At 41.5% G+C, this 16,870-nt stretch overlaps 1 protein-coding gene across 1 annotated transcript in view; it reads left to right on the forward strand.

Moving 5' to 3' along the window:
* The window catches only part of Ap4e1 (adaptor related protein complex 4 subunit epsilon 1), a 62,486-nt gene that overhangs the window by 9,008 nt on the left and 36,608 nt on the right, over positions 1-16,870 (forward strand). Inside the window, exons 4-7 of the mRNA XM_059261339.1 lie at positions 820-893; positions 9,380-9,501; positions 13,882-14,041; positions 15,312-15,478. Of these exons, the coding sequence (XP_059117322.1) occupies positions 820-893; positions 9,380-9,501; positions 13,882-14,041; positions 15,312-15,478 (523 nt within the window). The remainder of the gene's footprint in view (positions 1-819; positions 894-9,379; positions 9,502-13,881; positions 14,042-15,311; positions 15,479-16,870) is intronic.

Genomic DNA, 16,870 nt, shown 5'->3' on the forward strand with positions numbered 1-16,870 from the left:
ATGAAAATGAGGATGAGAGCTAGGGAATCAGGCCATGGGGACAGACTTGAGTCCTGCGTCTACCATGTAGTAGCTAGAGACTTTGACCTCATCACCTCACTGGCATAGTAATCACACTTACATCATAGGGTTGTTTGCAGAATTAAATGAGGCAAGGCTTGTAGAGTTATTGACACATAGTAACCAATAAATATCATTGCCAATGTGAAAAGTGGCCAGGAATGCCATAAAGCACATGGATTCCATGTTCATTTTATTTGTCATGATGCCTTATATTCATTCCTCCGTCTTAAAATATAATGTTTAAATAGAAATGCTTGTTTAAGACAGTGAGTACATTTAATGTGGTAGACAGTGTGTCTTTCCTCAACAACTGGTACTTGCTCAACACTGTCTTCAAGTTGAGAAAATAAGATAGGAGTAACATTGTATCAGATAGGCAGGTTTTAGATAGTTCATATGATAATGAAAATAAATCATCAGTGACTGATGCTAACTTAATGACTTAAGTTTTTGAATAATTCTGTGTTGAGCTCAAGATAGAGAATATTTTGATTGGTAATACAGAGATTTTCACTAGAACTCTGTGTCATTCATAGGGCTTGTAAGAACCTGTAGCTCTGAGTGTGCAGGATGAAGGACACCTGGAATCTTCTTAGAGACGTGTGTTAATCTTGTATTTCACACTTTGTTTTTATAGTGCCTGTAACTGATATGTTTCACACTTAAAACTTGGGGTAGATTATTGCTTTAACTTACTAGGAAAGGGATTTTTTGGGGATATGTAGTAATGAAAACTTTTCCTTCATTTTTTAATAGGTTATTTGGCTGTTTCTTTATTTCTACATGAAAGTCATGAACTTTTGCTTCTCCTTGTGAATACAGTGGTAAAGGTACCGTATCTATTGTATGCTGGTTAACATGAAGTCTACTTCTGTCTTCACATGACGTTTCTCTTTAGTCATAGTTACTTAAGTAATTTTGAAAGTGTAGGTTTACTTATGGAATCGGCTTAGAAATATAGTTTATTTTTTGAGACTTATTTTTTTAATTATATGTATGTGTAATGAGTGGAGGTCAGAAGAGAGCCTCAGATCCTTTGGAGCAGCATTACAGGCAGTTGTGAGCTAGCGTCTAGAAGGGTTTTCTCTTGTCTGTTTTTGTTTTTTACACTCTGGTTGGTTTGGAGCTCACTGTGTAGACCAGGCTGGTGCCAGACTCACAGAGATCTGCCTGCCTCTGCCTACTGAGGGCTGGTATTGAAGGTGTGCACCACCACTGCCTGGCTAGTTTTTGAGAGTAGGCCTCTGGTATACAAGGTTGGCCTTGAACTTCTGATCCTCCTGGATCCTGAGTGATAAGATTGCAGTGTGCACCATTACAACTGGTTTATGACATTATGGATTGTGAACCTAGGGCTTTGTACATGCTAGACAAGCACTCTACCAACAGAACTGCATCTCCAGCTGTTTTATTTTTCTTAACGTGTGAGTAAGTGAGAGAGAGAGAGAGAGAGAGAGAGAGAGAGAGAGAGAGAGAGAGAGAGAGAGAGAATAAATAATATAAGGACCTTTCTGTTATTCTCCCCACTCCACCCTTCTTTCTGAAACAGGATCTCATGTATCTCAGACTGGCCTCAAACTCACTCTGTAGCTAAAGATGGCATTGAACTCCTGATCCTCCTGCCTGTACCTCCACAGTGGAGTGGGAATATAGGCATACGCTGCCTGGCTTATGACATTCTCATACAATATATACTGTATGTTGAGCATGAAAGAGTTTATCAGTCTGAGAGTTTTCTGGTGGGGTCTTTAGGTTTTATTATGGATAGAATCTTATCTGTAAATAAGGGTACTTCGAGTTTCTTCCTTTTGTGTTTCTGTCTTTCTTTTCTTTTCTTGCTTATTGTTTTGAGGTCTTCCACATTTAGTATAATGCTGGCTTTAAGTTTGCCATCTATAGTCTTTATTATGTTCCTTCTATTCCTAGTCTCTTTGAGACTTTTATCACGAAGAGATGTTGGATTTTGTCAGAATCCTTCTTCGTATTTAGATGATCCTGTGATTTCTGTCTTGTGTCCACTTATGTGATGTATTTATTAATGTGCAGATGTTGAACCATCCTGCACCTCAGGAATGTAACTGACTTGATTATAGTGCAGGATATTTTGATTTGTTCTTGGATTTGGTGTGTTAGGTTTGGTGTGTTCGTTTTAGACAGGGTCTCCCTATGTTTCAAACCCTGGCTGGCCTGGTCACAAAGTTCTGCCTGCTTCTCCCTCTTGCGTGCTGGGATTAAAATGTGTTCTAACGTGCCTGACAGTTTGCAAATGTTTTATTAAGAACTTTGACATCTGTTTTCATCAGAGGAATTAGTCCTTGATTTCTTTTCATGTCCTGATTAGGTTTCATAAAGAGAGTTTGGTAGCATCTCTTCCTTTTTCTCTTCTGGAATAATTTGAGAAAGTTTAGTCCTACATAGTTGTTAAAGGTCTGGTAGAGTTAATCTGCTTTGTGACTCCTGAACTCACAGAGATCTACCTGCCTCTGCCTCCCGAGTGCTGGGATTAATTAGGAGATTTTATTACTGCTTCAGTCCTGTTGCTTGTTGTAGATATATTTAAATTATCTCATCTTGGTTTGATTTTGATAGGTATGGATCTAGAAATTTATTTATTTTAATTAATTAATTTATTTTTATTTTATGTACATTGGTGTTTTGCTATGTGTTGGGCCCCCTGGAGCTGGAATTACAGACAGTTGTGAGCTTCCATGTGGGTGCTGGGAATTGAACCCAGGTCCTCTGGAAGAATAGCCAGTGCTCTTAACCACTAAACCATCTCTCCAGCCCCATAGAAATTTATTTATTTTAAATTTCCCAATTTAGTGTAATATGAATTTTTAAAACATGTTCTAATGATTTTCCAAATTTCATTGATATCTGTTGAAATGTCTCCCTTTTATCTCTGATTTTATTAATTTGAGTCCACATTCTCTTTGTCTGTTTTGCCTAAGTGTTAAGCTCATGTATCCGTTCAAAGAACCAGATGTTTCATTGATTGCTTTTCTTCATTTCTGTTTCATTCATTTCTGTTCTGATCTCCTGTCTTCCCACCTACTGCTTTTAGATTTGTTCTTGTTTAGCCAAGATTCTTAAGGTACATCTTTACATTGTCTGTTTGCATTTTCTCTGATTTTTTTTTAAAGTTTAAATTCAACTTATTATTATTATTACTGGGTCTGGGTCTGTGTGTGTGTGTGTGTATGGGCACAGGCGTGTGCTCGCCAGAGTGCATGTACCATGTAAATGTCAGAGGACAATTTTGGGGCGCTGGTTCCTTCCACTGTGGGATCCAGGGATTGCACTAAGGTAGTCAGGCTTGTGAAGCATAGACTTTACATGCTGAGCAAATAAGTGTGTTCCCCTCTTCAACTCTTCTGATGAGTTTTAGCTTAATGTCTATTTTGTCAGTTAGTAGAACACAACCACCTGCTTGTTTCCTAATTCCATTTCCTTGGATACTCTTTTCTTTCTTTTTTTTTTTGTTTTTGTTTTTGTTTTTCAAGACAAGGTTTCTCTGTGTAGCTTTGCGCCTTTCCTGGAACTCACTTTGGAGACCAGGCTGCCCTCGAACTCACAGAGATCCGCCTGCCTCTGCCTCCCGAGCGCTAGGATTAAAGGCGTGCGCCACCACCGCCCAACAGATACTCTTTTCTCTCCTTTACAGAAGGCTGTCTGTCTTTGAGTGTGAAGTGCATGCTGTAGAGGCAACAAATAGAAGCACGTTGTTGTGTTTGTTTGTTTAGATACAGTAAGGCATTCCGTGTCTTTTGATTGGTGAAATGAGGCAGTTAGTATGCATAGTTGTTATTGTAAGGTGTATATTAATTCCTGCCATTTTGTTGATTTTGTAGTGTTGGCTGTTTTCTTGATCCTCCTTTACTTAATTAATGTTTTTGTGTGGTTTATTTTTCCTGGGCTTCATGAGTATGCTCATCTTTCTTTTCAGTCTGAAGGATTTCTTCAAATGTCTTCTGTAGAATTGACTTAATTTTTTTTTTTATTTCTTCAGCCTTTTCTAGAAGTTTTTTATTGGTGTATGTTATTTGTAGATAATAGTGGGCTTCATTATAGCATCTGTATACCTATAGACAATGCAGCTTGGTCATGCTCACTCTGTGGTCCTCTCTTTCTCCTCTGACTCCTGCTCGTCCTCTTGGTCTCCCAGCTACCCCACCCCCCTTGCTATGTTCATGCCTTTTTCTTGTGTGACCTGATGAGTTTCACTACTGTTATTTACAGGAGAGTAGGTAAAGTCTTACTAACAGGAACGTGGGCACCTTACTGGTGGCTGACTACCCTGTCTCCATCAGACAAGTGCATATACATCCTCAGGGAGGGCTGCAGCCCAGAGCTCTTTCTCTTCCAGGACTGGGTGTTGATGGCCCATTCCTGTGCAGATTCTGTGCAGGTAATTACAGCAGCTATGAGCTCAAGAGTAAATATCCATGTCATGGCTGGAAGTTAGCATTCCATCCTCCTTCCCAACGTCTCCCTGGCTCTTACATTCTTTCTGCTCCTTCCTCATGATGTTCCCAGAGCCTTGGAGGGGTGATGAGATGTTCCATTTATGGCTGGACATCCAACGATCATTCATTCTCATAATGTTTACCAGTTATGAGTCTCTGTAGTCACCATTAGCCTGCTTTTGTTGTGGGGAAGCTTTTTTTCCCTCCTTCAGTTTACAGACAGTCTTGCTGCATGTGGTCACCTGGCACTTGTTTTTCAGAGCTTGAAATACAACTCCAAGTCCTGCTGACTTTAAAAACTTTACAAGTTTTGCTAAAGATCTGTTGTTTTGATGAGCGTGCCCTTACCTGACTTGCGTTTGTCTCAGTTCCTTTTCTCTTACTGTGATAAAACACCATGACCAAGGCAACTTATAAAGAAAGTACTTTGCTAACTGGGCTTATAGTTTCAGAGTTAGAGTCCATGATGCAGAGCACAGGTGTGCTGGCAGGAACAGCTGAGAGCTCATATCCTGATCCACAACCATGAGGAAGAGTGTGCACCGGGAACATCAAAGCCCAGCCCCAGTGACACACCTCTTCCAGAAAGGCCTAATCCTTCCCCAACAGTTTGACCAACTGGGGACAAAACTTTCAAATATATGAGCTTATGGGGGTCATTATCATCCTGACACCACAGTGTTTCTTGTAGCATTTAGTATATCTTCTGCATATTTGGTGTTTGAGGTGTAAGATGAAATCAGAAGGTTGTTTTCTGGCCTCCTCTATTTGGTACCCTAAATGCCTCCTATACCTGGATGGGTAATCTTTTTCCTTAGGTTTGGAAATTTTCTGCTGTAATTATATTGAATATGTTTTTATGCCTTTCTTTTAATGCCTATAATTTATAGATTTTTGTTTTTTCATTGCGTCCAACAGATACTGAATGTTCTGCTTCTACTTACCATTTTTTTGTATTTGTTGTAATCTGAATGTTCCAATTCCTGTACCCTGTCATTCTTCAGGCCCTGCTACTCTGCCCTCCCCTTTATCCATTCTGTCAGTGAGACTTTCCATGGAACTTCTTATTTAAAGACTTAATTGCATTTTGCATTTGCAATATTTCAATTTAGTGTTTTTCAGAATTCCACTTTTATTCCCTGTGTTGATGTCTTTATTTCATTCAGCATTTTGTATTCTCTTGAAATTCATTCATAGTTTACAGTTGTCCTCTTCTAGGTTTTAAGATTATAATCATTCTTTTGAATTCTTTGCTTGGGATTTCATCTAATCCACTCTGTTTTGAGGCCACTAATGTGGGCTTAGCAATTTTTGGAGGGGTTCTGTTGCTTTGGTTCTTTGTGGTCCTGGAGTTTTGTAGCATCGGGTTGGTGGCTGGATTTCTGGGGTTTTTTTTTTATTCCTTTCTTTTTATTATTTTTTTTCTATTATCAGCTTGATACAGTATAAATTCTTATCCTAATAGTGAAGTGTTTCACTGAGGCTTGCCCAGTAATTGAGTAAAACCAAAACTTATAAGCCATAGTCATCCTAGGGTCCCCCCCACTAGGTAGTCTCCCTGGTTCTGAGGGTTGCAGTCCAGTTGTTCTTTGCTTTCTATCTAGTATCCACTTATGAGTGAGCACATACCACGTTTGTCCTTCTGGGTGGATTTCTGTCTTTAAATCACCCTACTGTCGCTTGCAGTCTTCAAGAGAGATGAGGCCGCATGATAGGGCGGAAGTACCTTTTCCTCTGCACTAGAGTCAAGTCTCAGTCCTCACCTTGGAGAATTCCATCTGCAGGAAACAGTGGCCATCGGTGGGTAGACCCACTGTGAGTACGCAGTAATTGAACCCGGAGAGTGCTGTGTGTACTACCATAGCAGTTACTGTGACTATGAATGAAAAACATTCAGGTTACTGATTAGTATTGAGGTGACAGGAAAAATAAAGGAGGGAAAAGTAAAGGGAAGTGGGAAGCAGCAGGAACAAGGGCAGAGCTGGGGAGGAGACAATTTTGACTAAATGTTGAATGAAAAGAGAAAGGTTTAAAAAAGACAATCAGGGCCGGGCAGTGGTGGCACATGCCTTTAATCCCAGCACTCGGGAGGCAGAGGCAGGCGGATCTCTGTGAGTTCGAGGCCAGCCTGGTCTCCAAAGCGAGTTCCAGGAAAGGCGCAAAGCTACACCGAGAAACCCTGTCTCGAAAAACCAAAAAAATAAAAATAAATAAAATAAAAAAGGCAATCAGATAATATAAAACACTGTTAGGAGTCTGTGACGGAGATGGCACAAACTACATCAGCCATGTTCTTTAAGAAAGCCTGTGAGAAGGAAGTGCAAAGGGAAAGACTAGAGAAAGATAGACTTGGCCTGCCTAAATTGGCATTGGGTATTAAATAAAGGTGGAATAAATGTAAGTGGAGAGAGCTGGTTGGGATGTCTGAGTGCAATCCTGCCTGCTGGCTGGTCCCAGTTTCTTCCCATGTTTCTCCTTGGGCTCCTAGATGCCGGTCACACCTGTGGGCAGTACTTCAAGAGTCCGTCTGGGGACCACCATGAGATGGCTGAGTGGGTAAAGGGCTTAGATTGCAAGCCTGATGATTGAGTTCTATTCCTGGAGCAGCTCACAGAGGGCTGGAGAGAACTGACTCCACACCGTTGTCCTCTGGCCTCTACACACATGCATGCACACACTGCTCCTCTCCTCACACATCATACACACGATTTTTAAAAAGGAGTCAAGAAAAAGACCTAGTTTTGATAGTTCACCATACTTCTGGGTGTCTCTTCCAGTGTCCAGCTCAACATTGAAACCCGGGTCTAGGTTCCCCGCAGACTCTAGTTCTGATCAAGTTTCCAGTTGGCTGAGCACTGTACAAATACAATTCAGTTTCTTCTCTGCAGTGCAGAACTGTTCTGCTGGCCAGATTCAGCAGCTAGTCCTGTAATACTTGCTCGAAATTTGTTGATAGTGTGGCTTTCCCAGAACCTCTCCTACCTCCACACCTTTTGTCTTCTGTCTCCCTGACACACACACTTTAACATGTATGTTTCTGAGAGTGTAGTGCAGATTTTCTGAGGCGCTCTGTCCTAACTTCTGGTCTGGTCATTCTCTTTCACTGGGCGGGGAGAGCTCCCCAGGCCCACCATGACAGAGTCTGGATTTTTTCCTTGTTCTGTTTTGTTAAAGTTTCTTCTATTCTGCTGTTAAACCAGAATTTGGGGCCATTGTCCAGTTCTGAGTGCTTTCCCTGGTTGGTTCTTTGGAGAATCTAGCAGAACTTGTCTGTCGTCCACCATTTTCTAAAAGCCTCAAGCCTTCCTGTTTATCACCTATCAGACTTTTCATATGTGTGTGTGCTCTTTTCTTAATTTAAAGTCATACTGTACACACTGTGTGTGTGTGTGTGTGTGTGTGTGTAAGAGATAACATGAACATGTATGCATATATATATACACACACACATATAAGGGGTGTGTGTGTGTATGTGTGAGAGAGAGAGAGAGAGAGAGACAGAGAGGTTGTACATGAATGTGTGTGCATGTGGAGACCATAGGTTGATATCAGGTTTTATTCTCAATTGCCCTCCAGTTTACTAAGATATAAATTGGTTTATTTGGTTATTTATTTATTTATTGTGTGTGTATCTTGGGGATTGAACTCAGGTCATCAGGACACACACACATACACACACCAATAACTCAGTTTTTTTAAGTTTAAAAGGGGAGCTGAGGAGATGGTGTGTCCAGTGCAAGCATGAGGACCCAGGTCTGACCCCAGCACCTGTAGAAAAGCTGAGCAAGATGACGCCGTCTACACTTTGTATTACCTTTCTTATAATTTTCTTTAATTATGTTTATTTATTGTGCATATCTCCCGGGGATTGAACTCAGGTCCTCAGGCTTGGTGGCAAATATTTTTACCCACTGAGCCATCTTGCTTGTCCCCACATTTTTCCCTGACTAACTGGCTAACCATGAACTCCAGGGATTCTCCTGTCTCCCCCTGCCCAGTGTGGGATAACAGACAGATGTGTCATCATCATCACGCCTGGTCTTTACATGGGGGCTGGGATCAGACTCAGGTCCTCATCCTTGTGCACCATCTCCCCAGCTCCTTTCAAACTTGGAAAAATTATTTGTTAGTGTGTACATGGACATGTGTGTGCAGATGCTCACATGCTGTGGCACGCATGTGGAGGTTGAAGGACAACCTTTAGGAACTGGTTCTCTCCTACACTGCTGAGGCAGGGTCTCTTGTTTCTGTCATGCTGCAAACTCCAGGCTAGCTGGCCCGTGAGCTTCTGGGCATTTTCCCCATTTCAGCATCCCATCTTACCACAGCACTGGTGTTAGAGATGCTTACCACATGTCTAGCTTTTTTTGTGGGGTCTGGAGATCAAATTTAGATCGTCATTGCTTAGTAAACAATTTCTTTTACCTGCTGGGCCACCTTACCAGCCTTCTTTCAAACTTTTAAAAATATATTTAAAAGTTGTATTGGATCACTTTATAGACTATATGCATGTATAAGTATATATGAGCATATATATACTTTTTGTTGTATAAATTGTAAAGCTTCACTTATATTAACTAGAAAAGTTTGTAAAGTTGTTTTATTGGTTTGGAAAAGTTTGAGGGCTGTAACAAAGGAGACTGTTTGGGCTTGTAGCCAGTCAGCTGCCTTTGACTATTACAGCAAATGAAACCAGTGCGGGGGTGGGGGGGTGGGGGAGTGGTATTTTGTAGGTGCTGAGGCAGATGTGAATGTCTAAGTTGATTATAAAGTTGGGGGAAATTACTACGTAAGCAAGGTTGCTATGGTGTTAAACTTGTGCAGACTGACTTCTTTCTTCCTGACGACAGGACCTGCAGAGCACTAATCTGGTAGAAGTGTGTATGGCACTTACTGTTGTCAGCCAGATTTTCCCTCGAGAAATGATTCCAGCTGTTCTTCCATTAATAGAAGATAAACTTCAACATTCTAAGTAAGTCAGTTATTTTGACACAGTTGTCTATACTATATATTTCAAAACAAATGTTTATTTAAGTGTATATTTTATTTATTCTTTCACAATTCCATACATCTGTACAAAGTATCTTGATCATATCCACCTGTAACTCCCTAGACCCTTCCCAACACATCCTCTTCACCTTCATGTCTTTTTCCCCCTTCTTCTAATAATACTAATAACAACAACAACAACCTCCTGAGTCCAGTTAGTGCCACCCAGATATGTATGGGTGTTGAACCAGAACATGAGCAATCTAATAGTGGCCATGTCCCAAAGAAACATGACTCCCACTCCCCAACAGCCGTCAACTGCCAGTAGTTTCTCAGCTAAAGCTGGGGCCTTTTGAGCCTCTCTACTGTTCATGCTGCAATGTTAACTGGCTTCATTTTGTGCAGGTTTATATAGGTAGCCAGAGCTACAGTGAGTTCATGGGGCAATGACTATGTCATGTCCAGAAGACGGTCTTTCTCGGTATTCCTCCGCATCCTCAGCTCTTACATTCTTTCCTCCCCCTTTTCCAAGACATCCCCTGAGCCTTGGGGGGATGGTGTTGGTGATGTAGATGTCTTGTTTAAGGCTGAGCACTCATCAGTCACTTTTCTCAGCACTTTGACCAGTTAGAAGTCTCTGCATTAACCACTGCTCTGCTGCAAAAAAGTTTTTCTAACTAAGGTTGAGAAAAGCACTAATTTATGGGTATAAACATAATATTTAGAAGACAGCTTGACAATGTGTCCATTTAGCAAAATAATAATAGTAGGCTCCCTCATGGGGCCTGTGACCCCCAAACATAGACTTTTGTCCAGGTTTACAGTACCAGGCATCAATTCCCTCCTGTGGAACAGGCCTCCTATCCAGTTAGAGAGTGGCTGGTCACCCCGGATTAGTCATGCCGCTATTTCATTGGCACATTTGTGGGGTCAGAATTGGTGCATATAGGGTCTACCTCTGTGGAAAACCATTGGTGACTTTTCTCCCCCAGTGGCCTGCAGGGTCAGAATTGGTGCATATAGGGTCTACCTCTGTGGAAGACCATTGGTGACTTTTCTCCCCCAGTGGCCTGCGTGACGCTTCCCAGCACTATTGTATTAGTCAGAGTTCTCTAGAGGAACAGAACCAATGGTGCATGTGTATACACACACACACTCTATGCATATACATACATATATTTTTAAAGACTTCTTATTACTTTAATTATGTATACATATGTATGTGTGTGGGTGTGTGCACGGGAGTGCAGGTGCCAACAGAGGCCAAAGGTGTTAGATCTCCTGGATTTAGAATCTTAGGTAGTTGTGAGCTGCCTGACATGGGTGCTGGGAATTGAACTTGGGTCCTCGGGAAGAGGTTAAGAGCAGCACATGCACTGGGCATGGTAGTGCCATGCCTTTGATCCCAGCACTTGGGAGGCAGCAGCAGGTGGATCTCTGTGAATGCAAGGCCAGCCTGGTCTACAAAGGGAGTTCCAGGATAGCCAGGGTTGTTACACAGAGAAGCCCTGTCTTGAAAAACCATAAAGAAAAAGAAAGCAGCACATGCTCTTAACCACTGAGGGAGTTCTCCAACCATATATATGTATCTACATGTATAGTATAAAATTATTATTAGTATAAAATTATTATTAGTAAAAATTTAAGAAATCAGCTTTGCCAGGTGGTGGTGGTGCACGCCTTTAATCCCAGCACTCAGGAGGCAGAGCCAGGCGGATCTCTGTGAGTTCGAGGCCAGCCTGGTCTACAGAGCAAGTTCCAGGACAGGCCCTAAAGCTACACAGAGAAACCCTGTTTCAAAAAAACAAAACAAAAAGAAAGAAGAAGGAAGGAAGGAAGGAAGGAAGGAAGGAAGGAAGGAAGGAAGGAAAGAAAGAGAAGTCAGCTTTAAAATAGTAACAATAGCAGAATCCCACCTGAAAATTGAGAACCTGGTAATTACTCAGTCCTTGAGACTGGGTGCTTCATCGGTCAGAATAGTCCCACAGTGGCTGTTCCTCATAGGAGAGGGTAGGATTGGGAAACAACAGGGAAAACGTGACCCATAGTCTCTCACTTCAAAAGGCAAGGTGCCTCAGCAATCCCAGTCTGGTGCTGAAGCCCAGAAGGTTCCTGGAGAATCCCTGATCCTAGTTCACGAAAGTTTGGAAATGCTGGTTCTGCTGTTAGCAAAAGAATCGGCAGCGGTAGCAGTAACAACAGGGCAAATTGACTCTGCAGCAGGAGGGAGGCCAGGCCAGCAAAAGTGGGGTGATTTTCCTTTTGCTATGCCCTTTTGATCTGGGCTGATACCCAAAGGTGCAGCCCAGAACTGCTGTGGGCCCGCCCTCCCACAGGAGTCCAGGCAGTCAGGACACTCCTTCAGATGAGGCTCCATACTCAGGTGACTCTGATTTGTGGCAAGTGGACATCAAAAGCAGCTATAACAACTGTGAAAGTTAGCCATCAGGAGAAAGTTTCCCGGCTATTTCCAGCTTGATTAAGAGTTTACCATTTGTGTACACAGAACACAATGCGATATTATTTTAGAATGTTAAATATACTTCTTAAAACAGATGAAATAGATGATGTATAAGAGGGGGGAAAAACCCAGATCTCTAACAGTCTGTAGGTAAACAGTGTTTTTATCAAGCATGTGTTGGATCGGGAGCTGCGGTGTGACTTGGTTGATAAAGTGCATGATGTGCAAACAGGAGCACTCGGGCAAAGGGCTGGACACAGCAACACAGCAAACTCCTGTAACCAAGTGTGTGGACCTCAGCAGCACGGTTGTCCCACGTAGCTGTGGTAAACCAGGAGCAATGGCAATGGCCTCTGTTGTTTGGGGCCTTTAGGACCTTCCTGAACAACAGCTCCTAATAACCCCTGTTTTCTGGGAAAAGTGTTGCCTGCTGCTACAGGGTACCTCAGTTCAAACCCTTCCTTTTAAACTATGTATTTTAATAGCTTACAAAGCTGTAGGTTCCCATAAGCTTTGAGAAGAGCTTGCTGTAATGGAGGGCTCCCACCTGGTACTGTGAGCCTAGTCACAAGCTCCTATCTCAGGGGGCCATGGCCCTATGGGGAAATGGACTACAGCTGTTTTCCTAAATGGACATGTTGTTATGCTCTAATATATATTTATGTTTACCCCTTTTTTCTAATTTAGAATTATGGGTATTCACATGTGTCCTGTATGGGTATATGCTTCTGAGTGCAGGTGTCCACAGAGGCCAGAGGCATCAGATGCCCCTGGAGCTGGAGTTATAGATGGTTGTGAGCCATCCATCTTGGGTGCTGGGATTTGAACTTGGGTCTTTCCCTTGTCTGGTATGTATGATTTTCTGAGTCAGTCCCCAGCACTGAAACACAATAACAAAACACAAAGTCAAAACCAACCAAAGAAATAAAAAACTAGGATATAGTTTTGCATTCAAAAATGAAAAACTGCTTCATTTTTGCTGCATGTTTGGTAGGCATAATCTGCTACAGATGAAGTGTGAGACTGGCTTATACTTCAACTTATTATCACGAGGCTTTAAAAACAAGTCCCAGAAGAAGAGGAGTAACATTGTTTTATCCACGTGCCCCCATGCTTCCCTGTCACTGCAATATTTGGAGTATGCTTGCCTTTTATAGGAAACAAATTTTTATCCTTATTTAATGAAGAGACAAAAACAGAATCAAGAGATTACAGAATTTATTTCTCTTGTTTTAATTGATTTCAAAAGTAGCCTATGCTGTTACTGAAAGTTCTGTAATTAGGGGTATTTATAACTGATAGGCAGTTAAAGTTTCTTTTGGGCATAGTGGTTCATACCTGTATTTGTCACATTTTGGAGGCGGAGGCAGGAAGATCATGCACTGGAGACCAGCCTGGGCTATGACCTCATCTCAGAAACAAGAACTTCAGACAGACTGAGGAGAAGGCTCAGTTGCCAGTGTGCTTGGGGTGTTACCGTGAAGCCCTGAGTTTGGACCCTAGCACCTCCGTAAAAGCCAGGCCTGTCAGCATGCACCTGCAATACTAGTGCTGGAGAGCAGAGACAGGGAGGTCCCCAGGGCTTGTAGCCAGCCAGTCTGGTGAAATGGAGTCAGCAAGCTCCAGATTAAGTAAGTATGTGACCCTGTCTCAAAAAAGAAGGTAGAGAGTGATAGAGGAAGATAACTGATATCAACCTGGCCTACACACACACACACACACACACACACACACCTCTCCACAGTCTTCCCTCCCCCCCAGAAGGGGTCTCTTAAATCTTACTTCTTACCAAGAAGTAAGATTTTTATCTTTTTCATACTTTGCTGCATTAGAATAAAATAATTAGTAGTAGATACTTGATGGCCCAGGTTGCCTTGTTTATATTTCATTTTTTATCCTTAGGGAGATTATACGAAGAAAAGCAGTTCTGGCATTATACAAATTTTACCTCATTGCCCCTAATCAAGTACAGCATATCCATACTAAATTTCGGAAAGCACTTTGTGACAGAGATGTTGGGGTCATGGCTGCCTCTTTGCATATATACCTTAGGATGATTAAGGTAAGTTGGCAATTTTAGCATGTGCTCAGTCATTACCATTGTAACAATATCACTATGGAATTAGAAGAAAATGCAGATATTTCAATAAAATGATGAATACTTTATACCACTGTCAGGCTGGAGAGATGGCCCAGTGGGTAAGAGTGCTTGTGCACAAGCAGGAAGGTCTGAGACCAGATCCTAGCGCCACATAAAAGCTGAGTGTGGCCATCCATATGTGCCTACAGCCCTGTGCTGAGGGAGGTAGAGACAAAAGGGTTCTGAGGCTTCCTGGCTGACAGTCTTGCTCTAGGTGCAGCAAGAGACCCTGCCTCAAGAGAATAATTCAAAGAGTGATAGAGCAGGATACCCAGAATCCACCTCTGGACTCTGCATGTGCATATGCACACACTCATGAACACATGTGTGCAGATACCACACATATCTACTACACTCACACACACGTAAATATATCTTACACTGTTACATACTTCTAAATGTAACTTTTGTAAGTTGTTGATAATATGAATTGTATGCAAGAAAGATCAGGAGTTCAGATCTACAACTGGTCAAAATTTAGAGGACAGGTGACTGCGGGGTGCCTAACACAACAGATACATCTACAGCACAACTACCACACCTCAAGCTCAGGGAACATCCTGAAGAAGGATGGAAGATTGTAAGAGCCAGAGGACCAGGACATCTGCCGTAATGTGACAGGGAGCTGCACCCATGAAATCTCAACAGTATGGTCACCTAAACAAAACCTGAACAGTGACACCAGGTGACATCCCATTGTGGATGGGAGAAATCTCACAAGGTCACACCCTAGATGAAGAGCTACAGGCAATTAATGGCTACTTGAGGAGAATTGGTCTTCTCTGGGAACGAGCCCCCTGATAAGCTATCCAGTACCAGGTGGTCATCTTAAACACATGTGCATATGAGCAACACTAAATGGACTCAGCAAGTTGTTGTGTGTGTGTGTGTGTGTGTGTGTGTGTGTGTGTGTGTGTGTGAGTGACTACAATAATTAAAGAGATCATGAATTTGAGAGGGAGTCGGGGAGGGACATGGGAGGAGTTGGTAGGGTAAGAGGGAGGAGTAGAAATGATGTAAATACAGTATTTATGTATGAAATTATAAAATATATACACATATATATGTATGGATATAAAAGAATAACCTTGCTTATATAGCACATTTGAGGTCAGCCCTGGGTTATATGAGACTGTCTCAAAAAAAATAGGAAAGATATTATTATTAACAGATTTTTTTTTTTTTAATGTAGGAAAATTCATCTGGATATAAAGATCTGACTGAGAGTTTTGTAACAATTTTAAAGCAAGTGGTGGGAGGAAAGCTCCCAGTTGAGTTCAGTTACCACAGCGTGCCAGCGCCATGGTTACAGATTCAGCTCTTGAGAATACTGGGGCTGCTGGGAAAGGACGATCAAAGGTAAACTCTCCCAAGTCACGTGATGACCACACCATATCATAGCCTTGGCTTAGTCACCGAGAAGGTTCACAAAAACTAAATTTTCTAGCCCTTACTGGCTTACTGGCGGTAAATAAACCAGCGTGAGAACACAGAGTCAGTCCTTCAGGTGACTGGGCCATTCCTAGCTTCTCCATGTTTCCCCTTGTGAAGCATACTTGCTTAATCTCTGGCTGGAGGGTGGACCAGATCGTCAGTATTTCACCTGTGAGGGTCATAGGGTGCCTGCCGCAGCTGCTGCACTCTGCTGTTGCCGATGGAAAACAACCACATCGAGCACATAATTTAGTGAAGGTTACTGTGTTCCAGGAAAATGTTTCGTAAACATTGAAGCCTGAATTTCAGATGATCTGTATATTTCATTATGTATTATCCTTTTGGTTTTTTTTCCCAACATATAAAAACTATTCATCATTTGCAGCCATAAAGAGGAATGAGTATGACTCAAAATATATTATGTTTATTATGAAAATGTCATAATAAAGCCCATTTTTATTAATAGATGCTAATAAAAACATAAAAGTCATAAAAAGGAACACAAAATATAATATTTATTATCTGTTTCAGCAAATAATAAATCAAAGATAGAAATTGTCTCTTGGAAGCATCTATGCTGAAATTTAACTAAATTCACACAGCCTTTTTTAGAGCTAGTTACCATTTTATAGGAAACACAAAGAGAAATATACTAATGGTGTTAACTACAAGCAAGATACAGGCTGTGGAGAAATAGCAGACATGATTTTCATCAACAATTAGATGGAAGAGAAAATTGAAAAGTGAGACTATACAGATTAAAGAAATTTAGAAAAGTTAACCAATTAAAATGTATGGGACCTGGGCTGGCAAGATGGCTAAGAAGGTTAAGGTGCTTTCCACCAAGCCTGATGGCCTGAGTTCAGTCCCTGGAACCCACATAGTGGCAGGACAGAACTGACTCTTGTAAGCTGTTCTCTGAGCTCCACATGGGTGCCACAGTCTGTGTGCCCAAACACGTATACATGTATATGAATAGTCTGATTTGGATCCTGATTTTCAAGGAAACTATGATGTAACTAAAAATTTGAACACAAATTGGACATAAAATGTTAAGGAATTATGACTCTACACATATGTGTATATGTTACAAAGGAACTGTAAACCTCTATCTATCTATCTATCTATCTATCTATCTATATCCATCCATTCATCTATCCATCCATCTATCCATCTATATAAACAAACCATCCTTATCTTGTATAAATGTACTTTATTTGAAACATTTATGCCTAAGGCAATTTATTTTAGATTTAACTTCACAGACAGTCTTCACACGTAGGAAGTGATTAAGTTGGCCATGACTCAGCCGGAAGT

Source organism: Peromyscus eremicus, chromosome 4, assembly GCF_949786415.1.
Source record: "Peromyscus eremicus chromosome 4, PerEre_H2_v1, whole genome shotgun sequence".
NCBI classification, from domain to species: domain Eukaryota; kingdom Metazoa; phylum Chordata; class Mammalia; order Rodentia; family Cricetidae; genus Peromyscus; species Peromyscus eremicus.